This window comes from Protopterus annectens, chromosome 11.part0 (assembly GCF_019279795.1).
Source record: "Protopterus annectens isolate FY-2018-M chromosome 11.part0, PAN1.0, whole genome shotgun sequence".
Lineage (NCBI taxonomy): Eukaryota > Metazoa > Chordata > Ceratodontiformes > Protopteridae > Protopterus > Protopterus annectens.
In genome coordinates this window covers 620,625,844-620,643,714 of record NC_056745.1, presented here as the reverse complement: position 1 = coordinate 620,643,714, position 17,871 = coordinate 620,625,844, and the positions used below count along the sequence as shown (strand labels likewise).

The 17,871-nt window shown below is 42.3% G+C and overlaps 1 protein-coding gene across 1 annotated transcript in view; it reads right to left on the bottom strand.

Annotated features, from left to right (window-relative positions):
* The window catches only part of NUP50 (nucleoporin 50), a 1,722,767-nt gene that overhangs the window by 1,167,388 nt on the left and 537,508 nt on the right, over positions 1-17,871 (bottom strand). Inside the window, exon 5 of the mRNA XM_044088085.1 lies at positions 4,500-5,132. Within this exon, the coding sequence (XP_043944020.1) occupies positions 4,500-5,132 (633 nt within the window). The remainder of the gene's footprint in view (positions 1-4,499; positions 5,133-17,871) is intronic.

The following is a 17,871-nucleotide window of genomic DNA, read 5'->3' as shown; positions in this document are numbered from 1 at the left end:
TACATTTGATCCTTGAACTATTGGAGCTTGTTTTGGGTAATAATTTTATATATTTTTGTGGTGAATATTTCCAACAGATATCAGGTGTATCCATGGGAGCAAATTGCGCTCCCACCTATGCTGACATTATCTTGTCAGTATGGGAGAAAGTTTGTTTTTCATAGTGAATTTTCCAAATATTGGATTCACTATTCTAGGTTTTTGGATGACGTGTATCTTTTGGACAGGACCCATTCATTGTATAAATGAGTTTGTATCTTATTTAGATTCTACAACTACATTTCTGAAGTTTACATACAATATATCAGCGGATCAAGTTAACTATTTAGATGTTTCACTTTCCAAGGAAGTTTGTGGTTTTAGTTCATGTGTTTACAGGAAGCCTTCCTTTTCTAACAGTTATCTACATTACAATAGTTCACACCCTAAATTTCAAAAAAGGTCAATACTTAAGGGTCAATTTGTTAGAGTTTCACGGATGACATCGGAAGATCTTCAATTTCAGGTTGAGTGCGACAAGTTGAGTTCCCTCTTTTTAGATAGGGGATATCCCATTACCTTGATCAATACAGTCAGGGAAGAGGTAAAACTAGCTAGGGGTACTAGAGTTCGTCCCATTTTAGGGAAGAGCCAAACAAATAACCAAATTGGTTCCACTCACAGTCATCCTAATTCACTTGGTTTGAATCAAGTGTTTGTTACAGAATATAGTGAGGATGTGGGACATATCAGGAAAATCATCCAAAAGGAATTGAATTCATTTCAGGATTTCACAGATTTGAGTAACTTAAAAGGTACAACATGTAAATTTGTATATAAGAGAGGTTTTAACATCAAGAGAGTTTTGGAACAAAATATTAGCCATGGACCCTCTAACAATCAAACGAAAGGGACATTTTGTTGTGGACGGTGTTCCCAGTGTAAATATGTTATAAATCAGGAACACGTCTATTTGGAGAGTAGGAATAGAAAGATTGCGTCCCATTATTATTACAATTGCAATTCATTTGGTGTAGTCTACCTGGCTGTCTGCCGGTGTTGCCAAGCATTTTATGTCGGCAAGACCGAAAGGCAGCTCAGGAGACGTATTTATGAACACTTATGACATACAGAAGCAATGTAACACCAATGCACTTTACAGGCATACAATCTTATGTGAAGCTGCATTTTTTATGTTTTTTGTTTTGGAAGGAGTCCCCAAGTGTATAAAGGGAGGAAACTGGGCAGCACGTTTATCCCACAGGGAAACGTGCTGGCAGATTCTCTTGGAATCTAACAAACCTCCAGGTTTGAATGACTATTTCCATCATGCCTTACTTGAAACTTAAGGCAGATAAATTGTAAGGTGGAAGTTTGTTAATTTGATACAGTTTGGTTTATGTACTTAATAGCAGAATTTTTAAAACTATATATACAATTCAAATATGTGTATAATTTAATAGATATTTATTTTATTAATTATATTTTTTATCAATATACGTTTTAAATTTTGCTGATGTTATATATTGACTTTTTTGCAACAGTTTATATATATATATATATATATATATATATATATATATATATATATATTTATTTATATCAACAATATTTGTTCTGCAATTTTGTATTATGGCAACATTATTATTAATCCATTGGTATTTTTATTCAGTTTGCATCATTTTATTTGATTGCATATGTGGGTATTCGTTTTGGTAGCAATGTTTTCCGTACAATTTGCATTTTTCATTTTATTTATATTTGTAGCTTTAAGAGTGCATTGTAAACTTAGACAATCATTCAATTAATTAATTTGCATATAAAATCAGGGGTATGCATTCAGTGCTTTATCTGATGAAGTTGCATTGTCGACAAAAACGTGGTTTTTACATGTGGCGTTAATAAAGCTGGTTGGATTATTTGTGGAACCTGCTGCTTTTGGATTTTCCTTGGAGTTACTGCTTTGGCATTCAACCTTTGAGCTACGTTGTACCTTATTGTGAGGTTGGGCTGTCGTACTCCCTGGTGGTTGTTCCTGGTCTGCTTGTTGCTGCATCTTTGGTGGGTTAAATCTAATGCAGCTACGCTGGCTTGAATTTTAAAACCATCTGAAAATCTCCCAACTAACCATTGTCCACAAGATATTTTATCAACCTAACAGCACTCCTATACTTTCTAATCTCATAGTCCCCTATAAAAATCTAAACTCCCTACGCGCTTCTAGCAAACTTTTAGCTAGCATAACCAAGACTAACACAGCTGGCGATTCCCTGTTTTCTAACACAGTGGGGAAAAAACTGGAACCTACTCCCCAACGAACTAACCTCACTTTCTTCTTTGCCTCTCTAAACAAAACCTCAAAAGACACCTTAAAACAACCTGGTTATCCCCCTGCAGTAACCCTGACTAACCTTCTGGTTTTTGCCAATATTATTTCCACCTCCTACTATGTATTCCCAACTCTAATGCATACTTCTGATGCAGAACAGGAACTGGTGAGCACAACACACTGGTGGAATCTATCCTGTTGATTATCACAAAACTTTCTTATTTTCAGATTTTTATCATACCCTTTGTTGCTTTTATATTGTGTAAATTTAACACACACATTTGTCACTTTTATATTAGTGTAAATACCTTCTTTCATCTCCATTTTTTATTCACTGTTTCTTGTATTTTTTATTTAACTACTTTCATTTACTATGCATCAACTATAATTTGCATCTTTTGCATTGTATTTCAAATTTCTAATTACATTTTTACTACTGGAGCTTTTCTCCCCGGGCCTCTACTGCAAATGGAAATATATCCAGTTAGACTAGCCCGGTTAACAAATGTAAAATAAAATAAATAAATACTTCAGTCTCCCAGAGCAAACACTTTGATGAAGACAGAGTGCATGCCCAAGTGGTAACATTTCACACTGGACAGGAAGACACACTCCCTGAGCAAATTAAAGTCTCCTGTAAGAACCCCAAACACTGATGTTACAGCAGGTATCCATCATGTCAGTGACAACATCAAGGTCCCCCACAGGAAGGGAAGAGGTTCATTTGCAGGGTGCCCATCTGAAGGTAGATGTGCTAGATGATGGTGAAAGCAGCAAAGGTCCAGAAAGGGAAAGAGCTAGTCTGTTCCCAGGCCAAGGAAAGAATGTAAATAAAACTACCATTTCTTCTCCCCTACTAGGGAGCCTCTATGCCAACTGGAGCTCAAGTTCAGGACTGTCCCAAGAATTCCAAGTAACAGATTTATCCCTTTCAGAGGAAGCAGCTATGAGCTCCAGATGATGGCTAAAGGTGACCAAATTCTGATGGTTCTTCAAGCAAGGGTAAACTCAAGAAAACCAACCCCTCAAAGGAACACTCGGACCATGCGCTCAAGTCTTCCACTAATCTGAAAGTCAAGTCACCAGTTTTGGATACAGCATCACCCCACACAGTGGAAAATGGGTGACAGCATAAGCTCAAGCTACTAGAGGAAAAGCTATCCTTAAGGAGGGATGGAAGGAGCACAGACCTTCCTCCAAGACCACTAGACCAAACATGCATCTCTCAAGTTTTCTGATTGTGTTCAAGCAAACAGGCTTATTTGCAGGCTCCCCCACCGCTAATCACTGTGTGGGGGAATTTTCAGCTATTGTCACTTTCATTGTAAACAGAGGTTCCTCACTTGTATGTCGTGAGTGGCTGGACTGAATCATTAGTATTGAGGGCAGGGCTTCACTTTAGCACTTTCTCTAATGATTGTAAGAGGAGCTCTGAAAATAGGAATCCTTCACTGACTGAGATCTAAACTGCATTAGCAGCAGAAAACAAATTAACGTGGGTAGGAACGCCGAGTGTTTTCCTACTGTAAATCAAGACGTCATGGGATTTGCCAGAATAAGGTGCAATGTACCGTTGACAGCAAATGCTTTACATAAAAAACAGCAAAAGAAAGGAAGAGTATGAACCCAAAAGATGACATCAAGGAGAGTCTGCAATGTTACATTCTGAATTTACAACAATTTACTTTTTGTGCATGAAGATTGCCTGCCTAGGACAAAAGCACTCAGCTTATTTCATTACAAAAGTCAAAGCCTTGGCAGTTAGCACAGTGGACTAATGCTCTGACCTGTTAATGTGCTGTGCCCAGTTTACAGAGTTTGATTCCTTATACCTACATTTGTCAGCCATGGGACTCTGAGCAAGTCACTTAACCAGACAGTGGTCCTGGGTTGCCCCAGAAAAGGGAAAATTGTGCCCAGTAGGCACACCCTATCAACAATTAGGTAAACATACAAGGAAGAAACTTTACAAAGTAGATTTTATATTAAAAAAGTGCTATACTACTGTTGAGCCCTTCTAAAAATATCAACTATTTACTTGCTCAGACCACTTTAGGCAGGAACATCTTTCTCCAAAATAGCTTCCTTTTAATGTTTGAAATATGATTCATTAAAACTACAGAGCAAGATTTTCTTTACAAAAATATTTAAAGCATAAAAAATTAAAGCAGTGAAGCAGACACAAACCTACCTTTTTTATCACTGCTTCCACCTTCCGGTTTTGATGACAGTGGAGTAAAGGGGGGAGAAGACTCCCGCAGTTTCAGATCTTTGCCAGATAAAATTCCAGTGCCCATGCTCCCAAATGGAAAACCAAAGTTCAAGCCAGAATTAACAGACCCCAAGACAGAATTGTCTACTTTCTTCCCAAAGTTAAAGGTAACACTGCACCCTGACGTTGCACTGGTCTTCAGTTCTGATGAACCTTCTTTGGCTTTATTTGATATTCCTGTTTCTTTGTGCAGCTCAGAAGCACCATGTGAAAGAACGGATGCAGTGTCAGAGTTCTCTTCCTTTGTCTCATGTGAATCACTGTCTGTATTACCACAACACTGCTGCTCAATGGTAGCCAGATGCTTTTCATAGTCCTTAAATACAGGGGTTAAATCACACAAAGGATTTTTGTTCACATGTTGTGTAATCCAATCCCGGAGAGCATAATTCAAAGCGGTTAGCAGTTTGTTGAAGCTGGAAGAGCCACGTGGTTTACTTTGACCAGAAGGGAATGCTAAATTAGAGGAGCTCTGACTACCAGCTTCAGTGCTTGCATTGGTCTTCTGAAACAATGAAGAAGCAACTGTAGGTCCGTTGGAAGAGACTAAGCCTGTTTAAAAATAAATAGGCATATGTAAAACAACCACCTCACTCACATCAAAAAGTACAGTTGTGCAAAACCTTACCATAATGGTAGATGTCCCTCACGTCACTGTTGCAATATTCATAATAGGGATCCAATGTCAAGGACACTGATGTCTGGACAGTATATCAAAGCCTTTAGGTTGCTTTAAGATATGCTGTACATCACACACATGCTCCTCCTGTAGCATACGGCATTAAAGGTGACATCCAGATGTACCATCCTCAGTACTGAGAGCCCCAGTAGGAACACCAATCCAACAAGTAGAGAGGAAATCAGTACATCCAGAAGAGAAATGAACCGGGGGTGGAGAGAGGGAGTGAACACTGCAACAGTGAAGAGGACATCTACAGTTATGGTAAGATTTTACATAACTACTATGTCCTTCCATTTCACTGTTGCAGTATTCATTACAATAGGGAGGAGTGTGCCAACACTCAGGTAGAGGAAGGACCAACAGAGCTCTCTAGGAAGACATGAAGGGTGGCCCTAGCAAAACCAGCTCTAGCTCTGGAAACTCCATCCAACTTGTAGTGCTTGGCAAAAGTAGTTAGTATTCAAACCCTTGAAAAAGCACTAGAAGCCACAGCTCTAGTACAAAGAGCTGCAACAGAAGGAACGAAAGGAACATTAAAAAATGACTTCACAAATCCAAGAAGAAATAGTTTGTTTGGACACAACCAATCTTAAGGACTTAAGAGGAAGAGAAACAAGAGCCGATTAGATTTACAAAAAAAGTCTTAATCTTATCCTAATAAAATCAGATTTGTCTATGCACAACTAAAGTATGCAGCACCTTCTCACTGGCAGATTGCAGAGAAGGGGAAAAAAAGTGGGCAAGTGAACAGACTGATTAAGAGAAAACTCATTCACAACCATAGCCGGCCTTAGGCATAGCCCAACTAGGCGGCCGCCTAGGGTGCTACTCTAGCAGGGGTGCTTTTCCAATATTTATTTGGTGTAGGTAGACCAGGATAGGGGCACTAAGTGGTGTGGTGGGGGGCGCCATGGAGCCCTTTTGTCTAGGAAATCAGTTAACCTAAGGCCGCTCCTGTCACCACCTTGGGCAAAAAAGGATTAGTACGAAGGGACACCCTGGCCTTATGAAACACCAAAAGAGGACAAGCCATAAAGGCTTGAAGCTCAGACACCAGTCTGGCAAAAGGACTAACAATAGTCTTCCCAGAGCAATGTTGCAAGGAGGCTGAGCTGCAGGCTCAAAAGAAGCCTGGGTCAATTTTTCTCAAAATTAAGATCCCAGGTAGGAAAAACAGGTTTCCAAGGAAGGCATAATCTGAAGGTCGCCTTTAAAAAACTGCTTAGCTTCAAATCTAAAAGCTAAAGGAAGAAAAACACAGACAAGCAGAAATAGCTGATAAGTGGGCCTTAAAAGAAGAAAAAGTCAACCCAGCACAGAGCAGTTCACAAAGATAAGGACCAAAGGAACATCCACAGAAAGTGGGATCCGGGTTTCAAGACACCAAACAGAAACCTCTTCCATTTGGATTTGTAGTATTTCCTAGTAGTGGGATTCCTGCAGGACCCTAAGTATGTCCTTAGAAAAAAGTGTCTATGTGGAATCAAAATCCTATCACTCAGTGTCAGTTGAAGGGTGGACAGGTAGGGATGGATAAGCGATCCCTTGTCTTGTGCGAGTAGGTCTACCTGTGAGGTAACCTGTGATGATTGCCCTTGGCTAAATGTAATAGAGGGAACCAATGCGCTGTCTGCCAAAAGGGAGTCACCAACAAGATTCTGTGAGCATCCTGTTGTATTCTGAACAGAACTTTTGGAATGAGGGGAAGGGGAGGGAAGGCATAAAGAAACATCCACTTTCAAGAGAAAAACAGAGAGCATCCACTTTACACACCAGAGGACCTGGGATTGGCACGAGAGAAGTTGTCAGTTCAGTGACGGCACGAAGATCCATTTGAGGAGTACTGCACTGGTGGCCAAAGTCCAGAAACGCATCCTTCTGAAGCATACATTTATGGGATTGTGTTAAGGACATGCTCAGAGTAACAATGTTTTGACCTAAAGGAATGTACATGGCCTGAAAAGTCACTTGATACTGGATACGATCACAGGAAGTTACTAGGCAAATGCCCCCCCCCCCCCCCCCAAGGCCCTTACAAGCCTAGCCATGTTCAACCCATGTTCCCAAGGGTGTTTGGTCCAATCAGACACAAATCAGCACCTATTGCCCCCTGTCCAAGGACAGAGGTGGAATACCTAGGGTGAATTTCCGGTTACCCATCCACTTGTCCAAATTACACTTAAATAGGGCCAATGAGGGGCTTTAACATGAACAGGAAGCTTGTTCCAAAGGTTGGGCAACCTCTGAGAAAAATCTGTCTCTCCAGCAAATTCTATTGATGTCACATACCAGGTTAAGGGGCTTGGAGCGAGTGATCCCTGTGCCATTTGACTTGCAAATGTGCAGCATTTCCATTAAAGCCGAGCCATAAATTGATCTATATAAAGACACAGGTCACCTCTGAGCAGCCTGTATGACAGAGTAAAGTAGCAATGATCTCAGTGTGTCCGCATAAGACAGATATTAAATACCCTGAATTTTCTTTGTAAGGATCCTTTGTGCTCTCTGCATTTGCTGCACTTGTTTGGAAAGGAACATACCAAATGGAGCATTGAACTCTATTACTGGCCTGATGAGGGAAGAGTACAGTGGGGTTATAACCTCTTTTCTGAAGGCAATGCCCTTACTTACATGATGAGCAATATAAAATGCCCTTCTTACCACTGTGGAGACACGGTGATTGACCTGTGTGCCTAGATCTCTCACCACTGACTGTGTACTTAGGATATTGCTGTTGATATGGTAGTTTGCATGATCATCCTTGCCAAGGGGGTGATAATGCATTTTTTGCATAAAGTTTAATACCATGACTTTGGCATCAGTCATTAGTCTGTGCAAGACCTTCTTGCAGGATGTTGACATCGCTAGGGGTTTCAATGATCACTCACAGTTTGCAGTCGTCAGCAAACTTGGTCAGCCACAGTCCTTTAGTTTTAGCCTGTAATTCAGAGAAGATTCCAACCAGCAGGGGTCCCAGAACAGATCCTTGTGGAACACTACTGGTTACTGGTCTGCTGGAGGAGATGGAGTCTCTATTTTGACCGTATGAATTCCATCAGTAAGCCGGTTTGCAGCCCACCTGACAATATATGGGTTGATACCCAGCTGGGTGACCGTCAATTAAGCCCAAATGGAGGACTGTGTCAAAGGCCTTGGCCAAAGTCTAGGTAGAACGTCTGCACAGATTTGACCTGGTCTAGGGCTTTGGTTACCATCTCAAAGTAGTCCACAGAGTTTAACAGGCATGATCACCCCTTGACAAAGCCAAACTGGGTGGGGTTGTGCATTTGATTTCCTACAGATCTTTAAGGTCCGTGATGATTCGTTCCATGGCCTTGCAGATAAGGCTGGTCAAGCTAATGAGTCTATAGCTCCCGGGGTCTGTGGATGCACCCCCTTTGTGCCAAGGGATGACAGTAGCCATTTTCCATTCCACCGGGACAAAGCTAATGTTTGGTTGGGAGTGAAAAACGTGCCCAATGGTGATGCTAATTCCTGTTTTAACCCATATAGAACACAGCCCGGTTGTCTGTTCCCATACAAGCTGTTTTTGGCCTTGGAGATGGCATTTAAGATCTGCTCCTTGGAGATACTAGATGGGGGACAGGTGTTAGGATGCTTTAGGGTATATGTGGCAGGGACAGGGGAGTGACATTTTCACTGAACAGCCAGCAGGTTTGCTATATCCACAAGTTCTGTATATGTAGTACTGTCAACTACAAGTTCAGCACCTTGTGGTTATTCTTAGTTACGGAAGCTAATCTGGATTCATAGCTAGCGTTGAAGGACTTTACAAGGAGTCTTATTTGCTTAAGTTGACGAAGTGTTTGCAGTTTTAAGACCGTTCCTTCTTACTCTTAGGCAGTAATTTCTTTCTCCTATTGTATAGCGTATTAATGGCAGCTGTCCACAAGGCAGCTCAGTTTTTCCTTGAAGATCTTGCTTTGATTTTATCAGATACGGCAGAGTAAGTATAATTGTACATGGCTTGTACATAGCATTAGTATAAAACGCAACATAGGTTTTTGTTCCATCAGTGGCGGTAGGGGCTATGAAGCTACTTATGCTGTCACATAAGACAATGGGCCTGGAGAAGTTTTTTTTTTAGTCTAGTTGTTCCTGGGGCGAGGGGGGGGGGGGCTGGGGTCTTGTGTTATAGTTACATCTAGCAAAACTAATTTGTGGTCAGATCTCATCAGGGATTGTCACACACACGGGTGGTGCAGCGGTCCTCCATGTTGGTGAGCACCAGATCCAGGATGTTTGAGTCTCATGTGGGTGTGTCAACCAGCTGGTCCAGGGCACTGGAGTTAAAGTCCAGTAACCTTTGGGCAAGTAAGTTAAAACATGTATAATTTATCCAGAAAAATGGATGGACAATTGAAGTCACCCAAAACCAGGGTGTTTGCTTGCATCTTGATTGACTCAAGTAGGCTGAGTGGACGTCCTGATTCATGGAGGGGGCCCTATAGCTGGCAATGACCTGAAAAGGTGTCTTACCTACAGTCAATTGCACCTTAAGTAATTCAAGGGAATAGTGCTGTTTAACCAATCTAGAGATGTATTTATTTTTAATGAATATTGATACATCACCTCCTTTGGTTCTTATACCTTCAGTTTGTGGTCTGAACGTGTGGAAGGAAATGTAACCTGGTATAGCTGGAGTGCTCTCCACAGCCTTAAACCAGGTCTCGGTGACTGCACAAATGTAAGCATCTTCCAAGGTGAAGACTGCTTCCAGTGAGTGCAGTTTCTTAGTTTAGACTCCTAGCATTTAGCAGAATAACCCCGAGGTTGTTTTTAGAGGGCATTTTTACGTCGGGAATTTTGTTCTTGTGACACTGCCTAAAAAAGGCACTATGGGGATGACAAGCACCTTAACCAATAACCAAAATCCCAGGGGTGACGGATGATCTCTGACAAAACATCATGGTCTGTTGACCATGTCATCCAAGCTGATAGGTACTGGACCCCTTTGAATGACACCAGAATCTTAGTCAATTGTTGATGTCTATCATTTTTTGTTTGTATTGAGGTATTACCCTAAGCGAGTAAAATGCTTAAGGCTAGGGACATACCTGCCTGAGACCCATAAGAGAGCTCAGTCATGTCTCTTCATATAATCCAGTGAGGTACGCTTCAAGTAGTTTGCATCAACATGGACTATGACATTCATAACAGTGCTGGTTAGAGACTTCAGCAAGTGTGTGATGTGGCAGATCGTTGCATCTGACAAGACAGATGACAGTGACTTTTAATTTATCCAACCTGGTGAGATGGGCATTTGTATGTCTCAACTGAGTTACCCATGACTAAGATGTTTTTGTGTTATGCCTTAGGGGCTTAACTGGTGAGGCACTGCTGTGATATATTGTGTACTATGGTCTGCAGAGGATGTATTATGTGAATCGTGCTTGTGTTTGGGAGATCTCCGATGTTAAGGTAAGCTTCTAGCAAGGACCTCCGCATATATAAGTTTATGTATTGTTGGTTTGGTAGGTAAGAAGGCAAGGTGTGAATGCTGACAACCTGCTTAATACCAGATGAACTGACTGTTGAGCAAGAGGGCCTGGATTCTAAGTTCTTAATATAGCTGCATCTCTCACACAATGAATTTGTGCAGACTAGAAGTGGGTTGTCAGTGTACATGAGGCAATTGCTACATTGCCTCAGGATGCCCATGTCAATCAGACTGGTTGGAGAAACTGTGGGAAATTGTCCATCCATAATGCTAGGCAAGCTGATGTGGTCAAAAACAGGGAGAGGATAGGAAGGACGAGGTAAAGTAGAGGGCAGGAGAAGTGGACAAAAAATGCAACGGCTAATGGGTAGCATGTGTTGGTACCTCATGAGCTTCACTGACTGCATCACCTGTCAAGTGAGGGACAACCTCAAGAACTCACTGATGGTGCAACAGCAAAGTACTAAGGGAAAATTTGCAGGCAGAAGTGTTTGCATCTATAACCAACAGTGCCCACAGCTGCTCAGCAGTGCACAATGGGCAAACATGGTACTTGTGTAGCAAACTGATCTAAACAAATTAACCAATAAGAAAGCTCAAAACCGGGACTTGTTCCAGCAATCTACATACGAGTTCTAACTGTACACTCCTGTCACTAAGGTGAAGGGGAACCCTCTCCAACAAAAGATTTGAAAAAGAAAAGGTTTAGTGCTCAAGTTATACAAACAGAACTACATTCAGCAGGTCTGAATCTAGTCTATGCTATAGTAAAGTGCACAATTTCAGAAAAAAAAACAGTTCAGATAAGCAGTGATATGGTGAAAATGCAGTTCAAAAGTGCAACATACAGTGAAAAGTTCTACTTCAGTTTTACGGATATCAGCAGATGCAGGAGATCAGCAGATTAATCAGATAAATACTGCAGAGCAGTAACTGCTTGCCAAACCGTGTAGTGCTTTGTGTGTGTGTGTGTGTGGGGGGGCAGATTACCTACAAACAAATGCTGGTTTATTGGGGTGATTTCTTTGAAACTTGGGTACAGGAAAAACAAAAACGTGTTTAAATTCTTAGAAAGCCTTGCACTTACACAAATCAGCAGCAGCTTTGCCAAAAAAGAAGTTATGTACTTAGCATAACGTTCCATGTTTGTAGTCCATCTCACCCTTCATTTTTTACATACGGGAACGGAGCCAATCCTCTTCTCCGACTCAACCTATTTACAAGCTGGAAGACTTCTGGTTGGCTCGTGGCTAGGTAGGTATCCCATGGTGCACCAGTACATTCCCCAGATCGTGTTTGCTGTTGGCTATAAGAAATAATATACAGAAAGAAGCCAATACTAAAAGGTCTACATAAATAATGAAATTAGTATTTTTCTGTCAACAGGTATTTCCAAGATGGGGGCAGGAGGGAGCGGGTTCGAAAGAATAATGGATGAGATGGACTACAAACATAGAATGTTATGGTAAGTACATAACATCTTTATGTTCTGTAGTCCTATCTCACCCTTCATTCTTTTACATATGGGACAGCATCCCTAGCACCTTATTCTTGGGTGGCTCAAGGAAAAATACTCTTGAGTACCTTGGAACCAAAGGATGCTCTACCCCTGGAGGTTAAATCCAATTTGTAATGAGTAATAAAAGTGTGAGGGGTAGCCCACGTAGCAGCTGCAGAAATATCAAGTGGGACCCTGGCTTGAAAGGCTGCAGAGGTAGATTGAGATCTGGTAGAATGAGCCTTGATTTTAAAGGGTAAAGGTTTATCCTCAGAACTGTAAACAAGCTATACAGCTAGAAATCCACTTAGTTACTTGGAAACTGGTAAACCCAACCTGGATTCGGAAAAGGAAATTATTGATCCAATTTTCTGATGCCTTTAATCCGGTGCAAAGAAAGTACAGTTGTGTACACTTACCATAAATGTAGATGTCAGAGTGTATTCACTGTTGCAGTCATTACACTTGGGTTATCCTGCTGGCAGGCTTCCCTCAGTCAGCCTGAATTCCAAAGTCTAGGTCCGGCGTCGGTTGCCGTCGGCCTCTTCCCTGGCGTCAGTGCGCCAGGGGGTATAAAAGATGCAGCCAATGCAATTTTCTTCAGTTTTTCTTACCCCAGATGTCAGGTGCCCCCAAAAGGGTAGGCTAAAAATATGCCAATAAAAACATGCATGCACCAAAATATATATACCTTCATCTACAAGCAAATACACCACACAGGTTGTATAGATTAGAGAAGTGCAGATAAGTTCCAGCAACGATAAGGGGGTTGGTGGGTGGGTAACCATGGCTGCAACAGTGAATACACTCGAACATCTACAATTATGTTAAGTGTACACAACTGTACTATGTTCTTCGTGTTTCACTGTTGCAGTCATTACACTTGGGTTGAATCCCAAAGCTATGGTTGGGAGGCTGGAGCTAAATAGCATTAGGAGCGGCTATGAGGCCCTGCAAAACTGCAGTGGCAAAGCCTGCCCTGGATTTAGAGTAGAGTGGCAAATGATATTGCTTTGTAAAAGTGTGCACTGAACTCCAGGTAGCAGCCTCTAAAATGTCTTTGATTGGTACTCCCCTGAGGAAGGCTGCTGAAGTGTCTGCTGCTCCGGTTGAATGTGGCCAATTGCCCTTAGGCACTGGGCTTGCCATGTGAATAGCAGAAACAAATGCAGTGGCCTATCCACTTTGAAATAGTCTGCTTAGTGATGGCCTTTTCCTTGTGATCATGCATCATATGCCACTAGACTAGGCTCAGTCTTTCCTGAAAGCTATGGTTCTGTTCAAGAAGCGGCGTAGCTGTCTGTGTATGTCCAAGGAATGCAGAATTCTCTCCCCCTTATTCTGTGGGTTTGGATAAAAAGTAGGCAGATGAATAGTTTGGTTAAGGGCCACACTGGACACTACCTTAGGCATAAATGTCGGGTTTGTCCTCAGAGAAACCCTGTCTGAATAAAAATTTATAAAAGGTTCCACAACCATGAGTGCATGTAGCTCTGAGACTAGTCTTTCAGAGGTTATTGCTAGGAGCAGAGCTGTTTTCCAAGATAAATATTTTATATCAGCTGTAGCAGTTGGCTCAAAAGGAGGCAGGGTGAGTTTTTCCAAAACATAACTGAGGTTCCATGCAGGTACTGGTGACCTCCTCGGACGCCTTAAGCTTTTTGGCTCCTCTGAGGTACTGCCTTAAAGGACGAGAAAAGATTGGTGGCTCTGTATTGTAATGAGCCGAAATGGCAGAGGCATGAATTTTAATTGATGAAAAGGATAGGCCTTTGTCCAGCATCTCAGTTAGGTATTGCAAAATCTGAGGAATATTTGGTACAGCTGTGTCAATACCTTGTGCCTGGTTCCAGGCACAGAATCTCTTCCATTTTCCAGCGTAAGATTTTCTGGTACTAGGCCTTCTGGCCTCCAAAATGACATCCATCACAGCTTTAGTGAGAGGTGCGTTCTGTATGGCTACATTATCCGCCATGCTGCCAGACTTCAGGTCTTGAGTTGGCTGTAAAGGATCTGATTATTTTGTTGCGACAGTAGATGAGGTATTTGAGGCAAGGTCCAAGGTGGGCATTGAGACAAGTTCCTTAGGATTAGATACCAGTACTGGCTGAGCCAGTCTAGGGCAATCAATATAATCTTTGGCTTCACTTGTCTGACACTTAGGAGTACCTTCGGGAGGAGAGGCAGTGAAGGAAAGGCATATACTGCTAAGCTTTTCCAGCTGAAAGATAGAGCGTCCACTTTTCATGCTTGTCTGTGCTAAGTCCTTGTGCAGAATCTTTTTAGTTGGTAATTGTGAGGAGAGGCAAACAGATCTATATCAGAGCACCCCCATTTCCTTGTTATCATGCTGAAGACTTGTGGATCCAATTACCACTCATGGGGATCCATGAGGTTTCTGCTTAGTTCATCTGCCAGAGTATTTATCTTTCCTGGCAGGAATTGTGCCTGCAGATGTACGTGGTAAGTCAATGCTGTATCCCACAAAGTCATGGCTTGTCTGCAAAGGGGAAGAATGAGTGCCTCCCTGCTTTTTTATATACCACAAGACCATGGTGCTGTTTTTATCAGTAGTTGTCCCGGATGAAGTAGGTCCTTGAAGGCCGTCAAGGCATTCTGAAGAGCTAGCGTCTCTTTTTGATTGATATTCAGATGCATTTGGTTTGTGGACCATGTGCCTTGAATACATCTTCCTGCCATGTGGGCCCAGCAGGCATAATCTGATGCATCCGTTGTTAATGTCTGCCTGGCTGGGGATAAAGTGAATGGCTGTCCCTTGTTCTGGTGACAAGTCTTAGCCCACCATCGAAACTCCTGCTGCAGGCAGGGAATGAGGGTAATTGTTTCCAGGCTGTGGCAATGTTGAAGTTTCCTCATATACAGTCTCACGTATGGAATTAGTAGAATGCAGGATGCCATGAAGACCAAAGCCTGCAGAAATTTTCTTGCAGATAACTGGGCCTTTGTTGCCAACAGTTTGAAATATGTAGTCAGTTACCTTTGTTTGTCTGGCCTGAGAAGCCATCTGGGCAGTTGTATTTAAGCTTGCACCCAGGAATATTACCTCTTGAGAGGGTGCTAGTTTTGATTTATTTTTGTTGACTGTGTACCCTAGGTCTGTTAGAAATCTCTTTACAAACGCCAGATGCTGTAGTAGAATGTCCTTGTTCTCTGCTTGAATGAGGCAGTCGTCCAAGTAAGGATATATTTGTATTCCTCTGTCTGCAGAATGCAATTACTAGTGCCAAGCACTTTGTGAAGACCCTGGGTGCAGTAGATAAGCCAAAGGGCAGTGCAGAGAATTGGTAGTGCATTGAGCCAGCTTTGAATCTGAGGTATCTTCTGCAGGTTTGTCTGATTGGGATATGCAGGTATGCCTCTTGTCTAAAGTCACAAGCCAAGCCTTCTTGCCCAGCATGGGCAGAAGCTGCTGTAGAGTCAACATTTTGAATTTTGGGATATCCAGATGTGTGTGTAGAATAGATAGGTCCAGTATTGGTCTCCAGGTCTTGTCCTTTCTTGGTACCAAGAACAGTCTTGAATAAAATCCTTGTCCCTGCTCTTGCTCTGGTACTTGTTGAATGGCCCTCATGTCCATTAGGGATAAGACTTGTTTTTGTGCCTCTGTCCATTGATGTTTTGGCAGGTCTGGCCAGCCGTTTGTCCTTGGCATGGTATGGAAGTGAAACTTGTAGTCTTGTGACTGTCTAGGACCCATTTGTCCTGGGTTTTGTGCCAATTTTGAGAAAAAAGTGCTAGTTTTCCCCCCTAAAGGTGCTGCCAGAAGATAAGTGCTTGGTGCAGGCAGGGGGAAGTCATTGGGACAGTTTCCTGTATGGCTGTGATTTGTCTTCTCCACTTTTGGAGGTAGAAGCACCCCATTGTTTAGACCTGTACGAACCTTGGGGCTGGGATCTGCCTCTTGGGCGTCTGTATCTGCCCATTTGTGGTCTGTTTGACACTGGAATGGACCAACTCTTTGTAGGCCAGTGTCTGCTAAATGTTGGAGGTTGTGCCTGTAAGAAATCCTTTGCATAGATTTAGCTTTGTCCTCCATTTTCTAAACACCTCTTCTGCTTTAACACCAAACAAGGGGTCATGCTGTAATGGAGCATCTAATAATTTTGCATTGACATGGTCAGGCAGATTTTGTTCCTTTAACCAAGCACGTCTCCAAATGACAGAACCCGTAACAGCGGCCCTGCAGGAGGCCTCCAAAGAATCAAAACCACATTGCAAAGTATGCTTTCCAACTTGTTCAGCTGCATGCAATAAATCCTGCATTTCATGGTTTTCTGCACATTCAGAATTTATCAACATTTTCTGTTTTAAGCAATGACATAATGTATTGCTGATATTTGAACACATGAAATTGACAACTTAACGCCCTTATAGCCAAGGTAGCAGAAGTGCAAATCTTTTCCCCCCATCTGTCCAATGCCCTAGAATCCCTTCAGAGGGAGTAGGGTATTTTGCAGTGGAAGCCTTGACCCCTTTGGGACCCCGAGAGATAGTTTCTGTGTCAGCAGCAGGGTTTTTGAAAAGGAATTTGAGAGTCAGGAACCCTGTAGTACCTGTCCGGTTTAACAGGAGCTGGAGGTAAGGAGTGTGGGGTCAGACTGGACTCTGAAAATACAACATCTACGTCTAACACAAGTGGAATAGCTAGGGGCCTGTGTTGTGGGAGTAAAAGGAAGTCTCTGAGCCTTTTCTTAGATTCTGAATGATCCTGGCTCTACTAGTGGAAATGCTCCCTCATGGTATGCAAGGTTTCCCCAAAAGAGTAATCCTCAGGAGGAGAGACTGAAGGGATAGATTCTTCAGCATCAGAATCCTCATAGTGAGGAAGAGTATTACTGATCAGAAGAGGAATCAAATGAAATGGAAACCTGATCTGAAGATTCATATTCTGTCTCTTGCCTAGGCCTTTTATCAGGAGGGGGATGGGAACCCCTGATCAAAGTAATTAAGTCTACGGCCATATTGAGCATCTGCTTTTTGGCCATGGAGGCCTGTCCATGAGACTGTTGTACTTGTTTCTTTGACTTTAAAAGTGCTTTAGTCTTTGCCTTTGTAGCTGGAGTCATTTTAATGTATAATTGAGTAGGTCTGAAACCATCAGAAGCTGATGCCTGCTCAGCGGCTCCGGACCCATCTGAGGGAATGGTCTCCGAAGGTCCAATACCTTGAGCTTCCAGCGGCCTAGTCTACTCCACGTGGGAGTCTGTAGCAGCCTGCGGGTCCAAAGTAGCAGGCGTCAGGGGCTGCAAAGGTGCCTCACTGAGAACCGGTGACTGGCTTAGAGGAAGCCTCATCGGTTTTGGACCTCGGATGCCTGTCATTTTCTTTGCATTTCTTGTGAATTCCGGTAGTCTGATGGCTATCCGACTGCATCGTGTAATTAAATCTTCTGCCAAAATAGTGAAATGCAAAATCGTTCCGACACTTAATAGTGCGTTGGTTAAATCTAACACAAAACCGACAACTAGCAACATCGTGGTCAGGGCCTAGGCAAGGAATACAGTAAGAATGAAAGTCCTTATGAGGTATTTGCTTCCAACAAGAAATACAATTATTAACTTTTTCTGACATCGGCCTGGAGCAAGAAAAAAATGTTTCCCCAACGGGGTACATAGCTTTTAATGAAGAC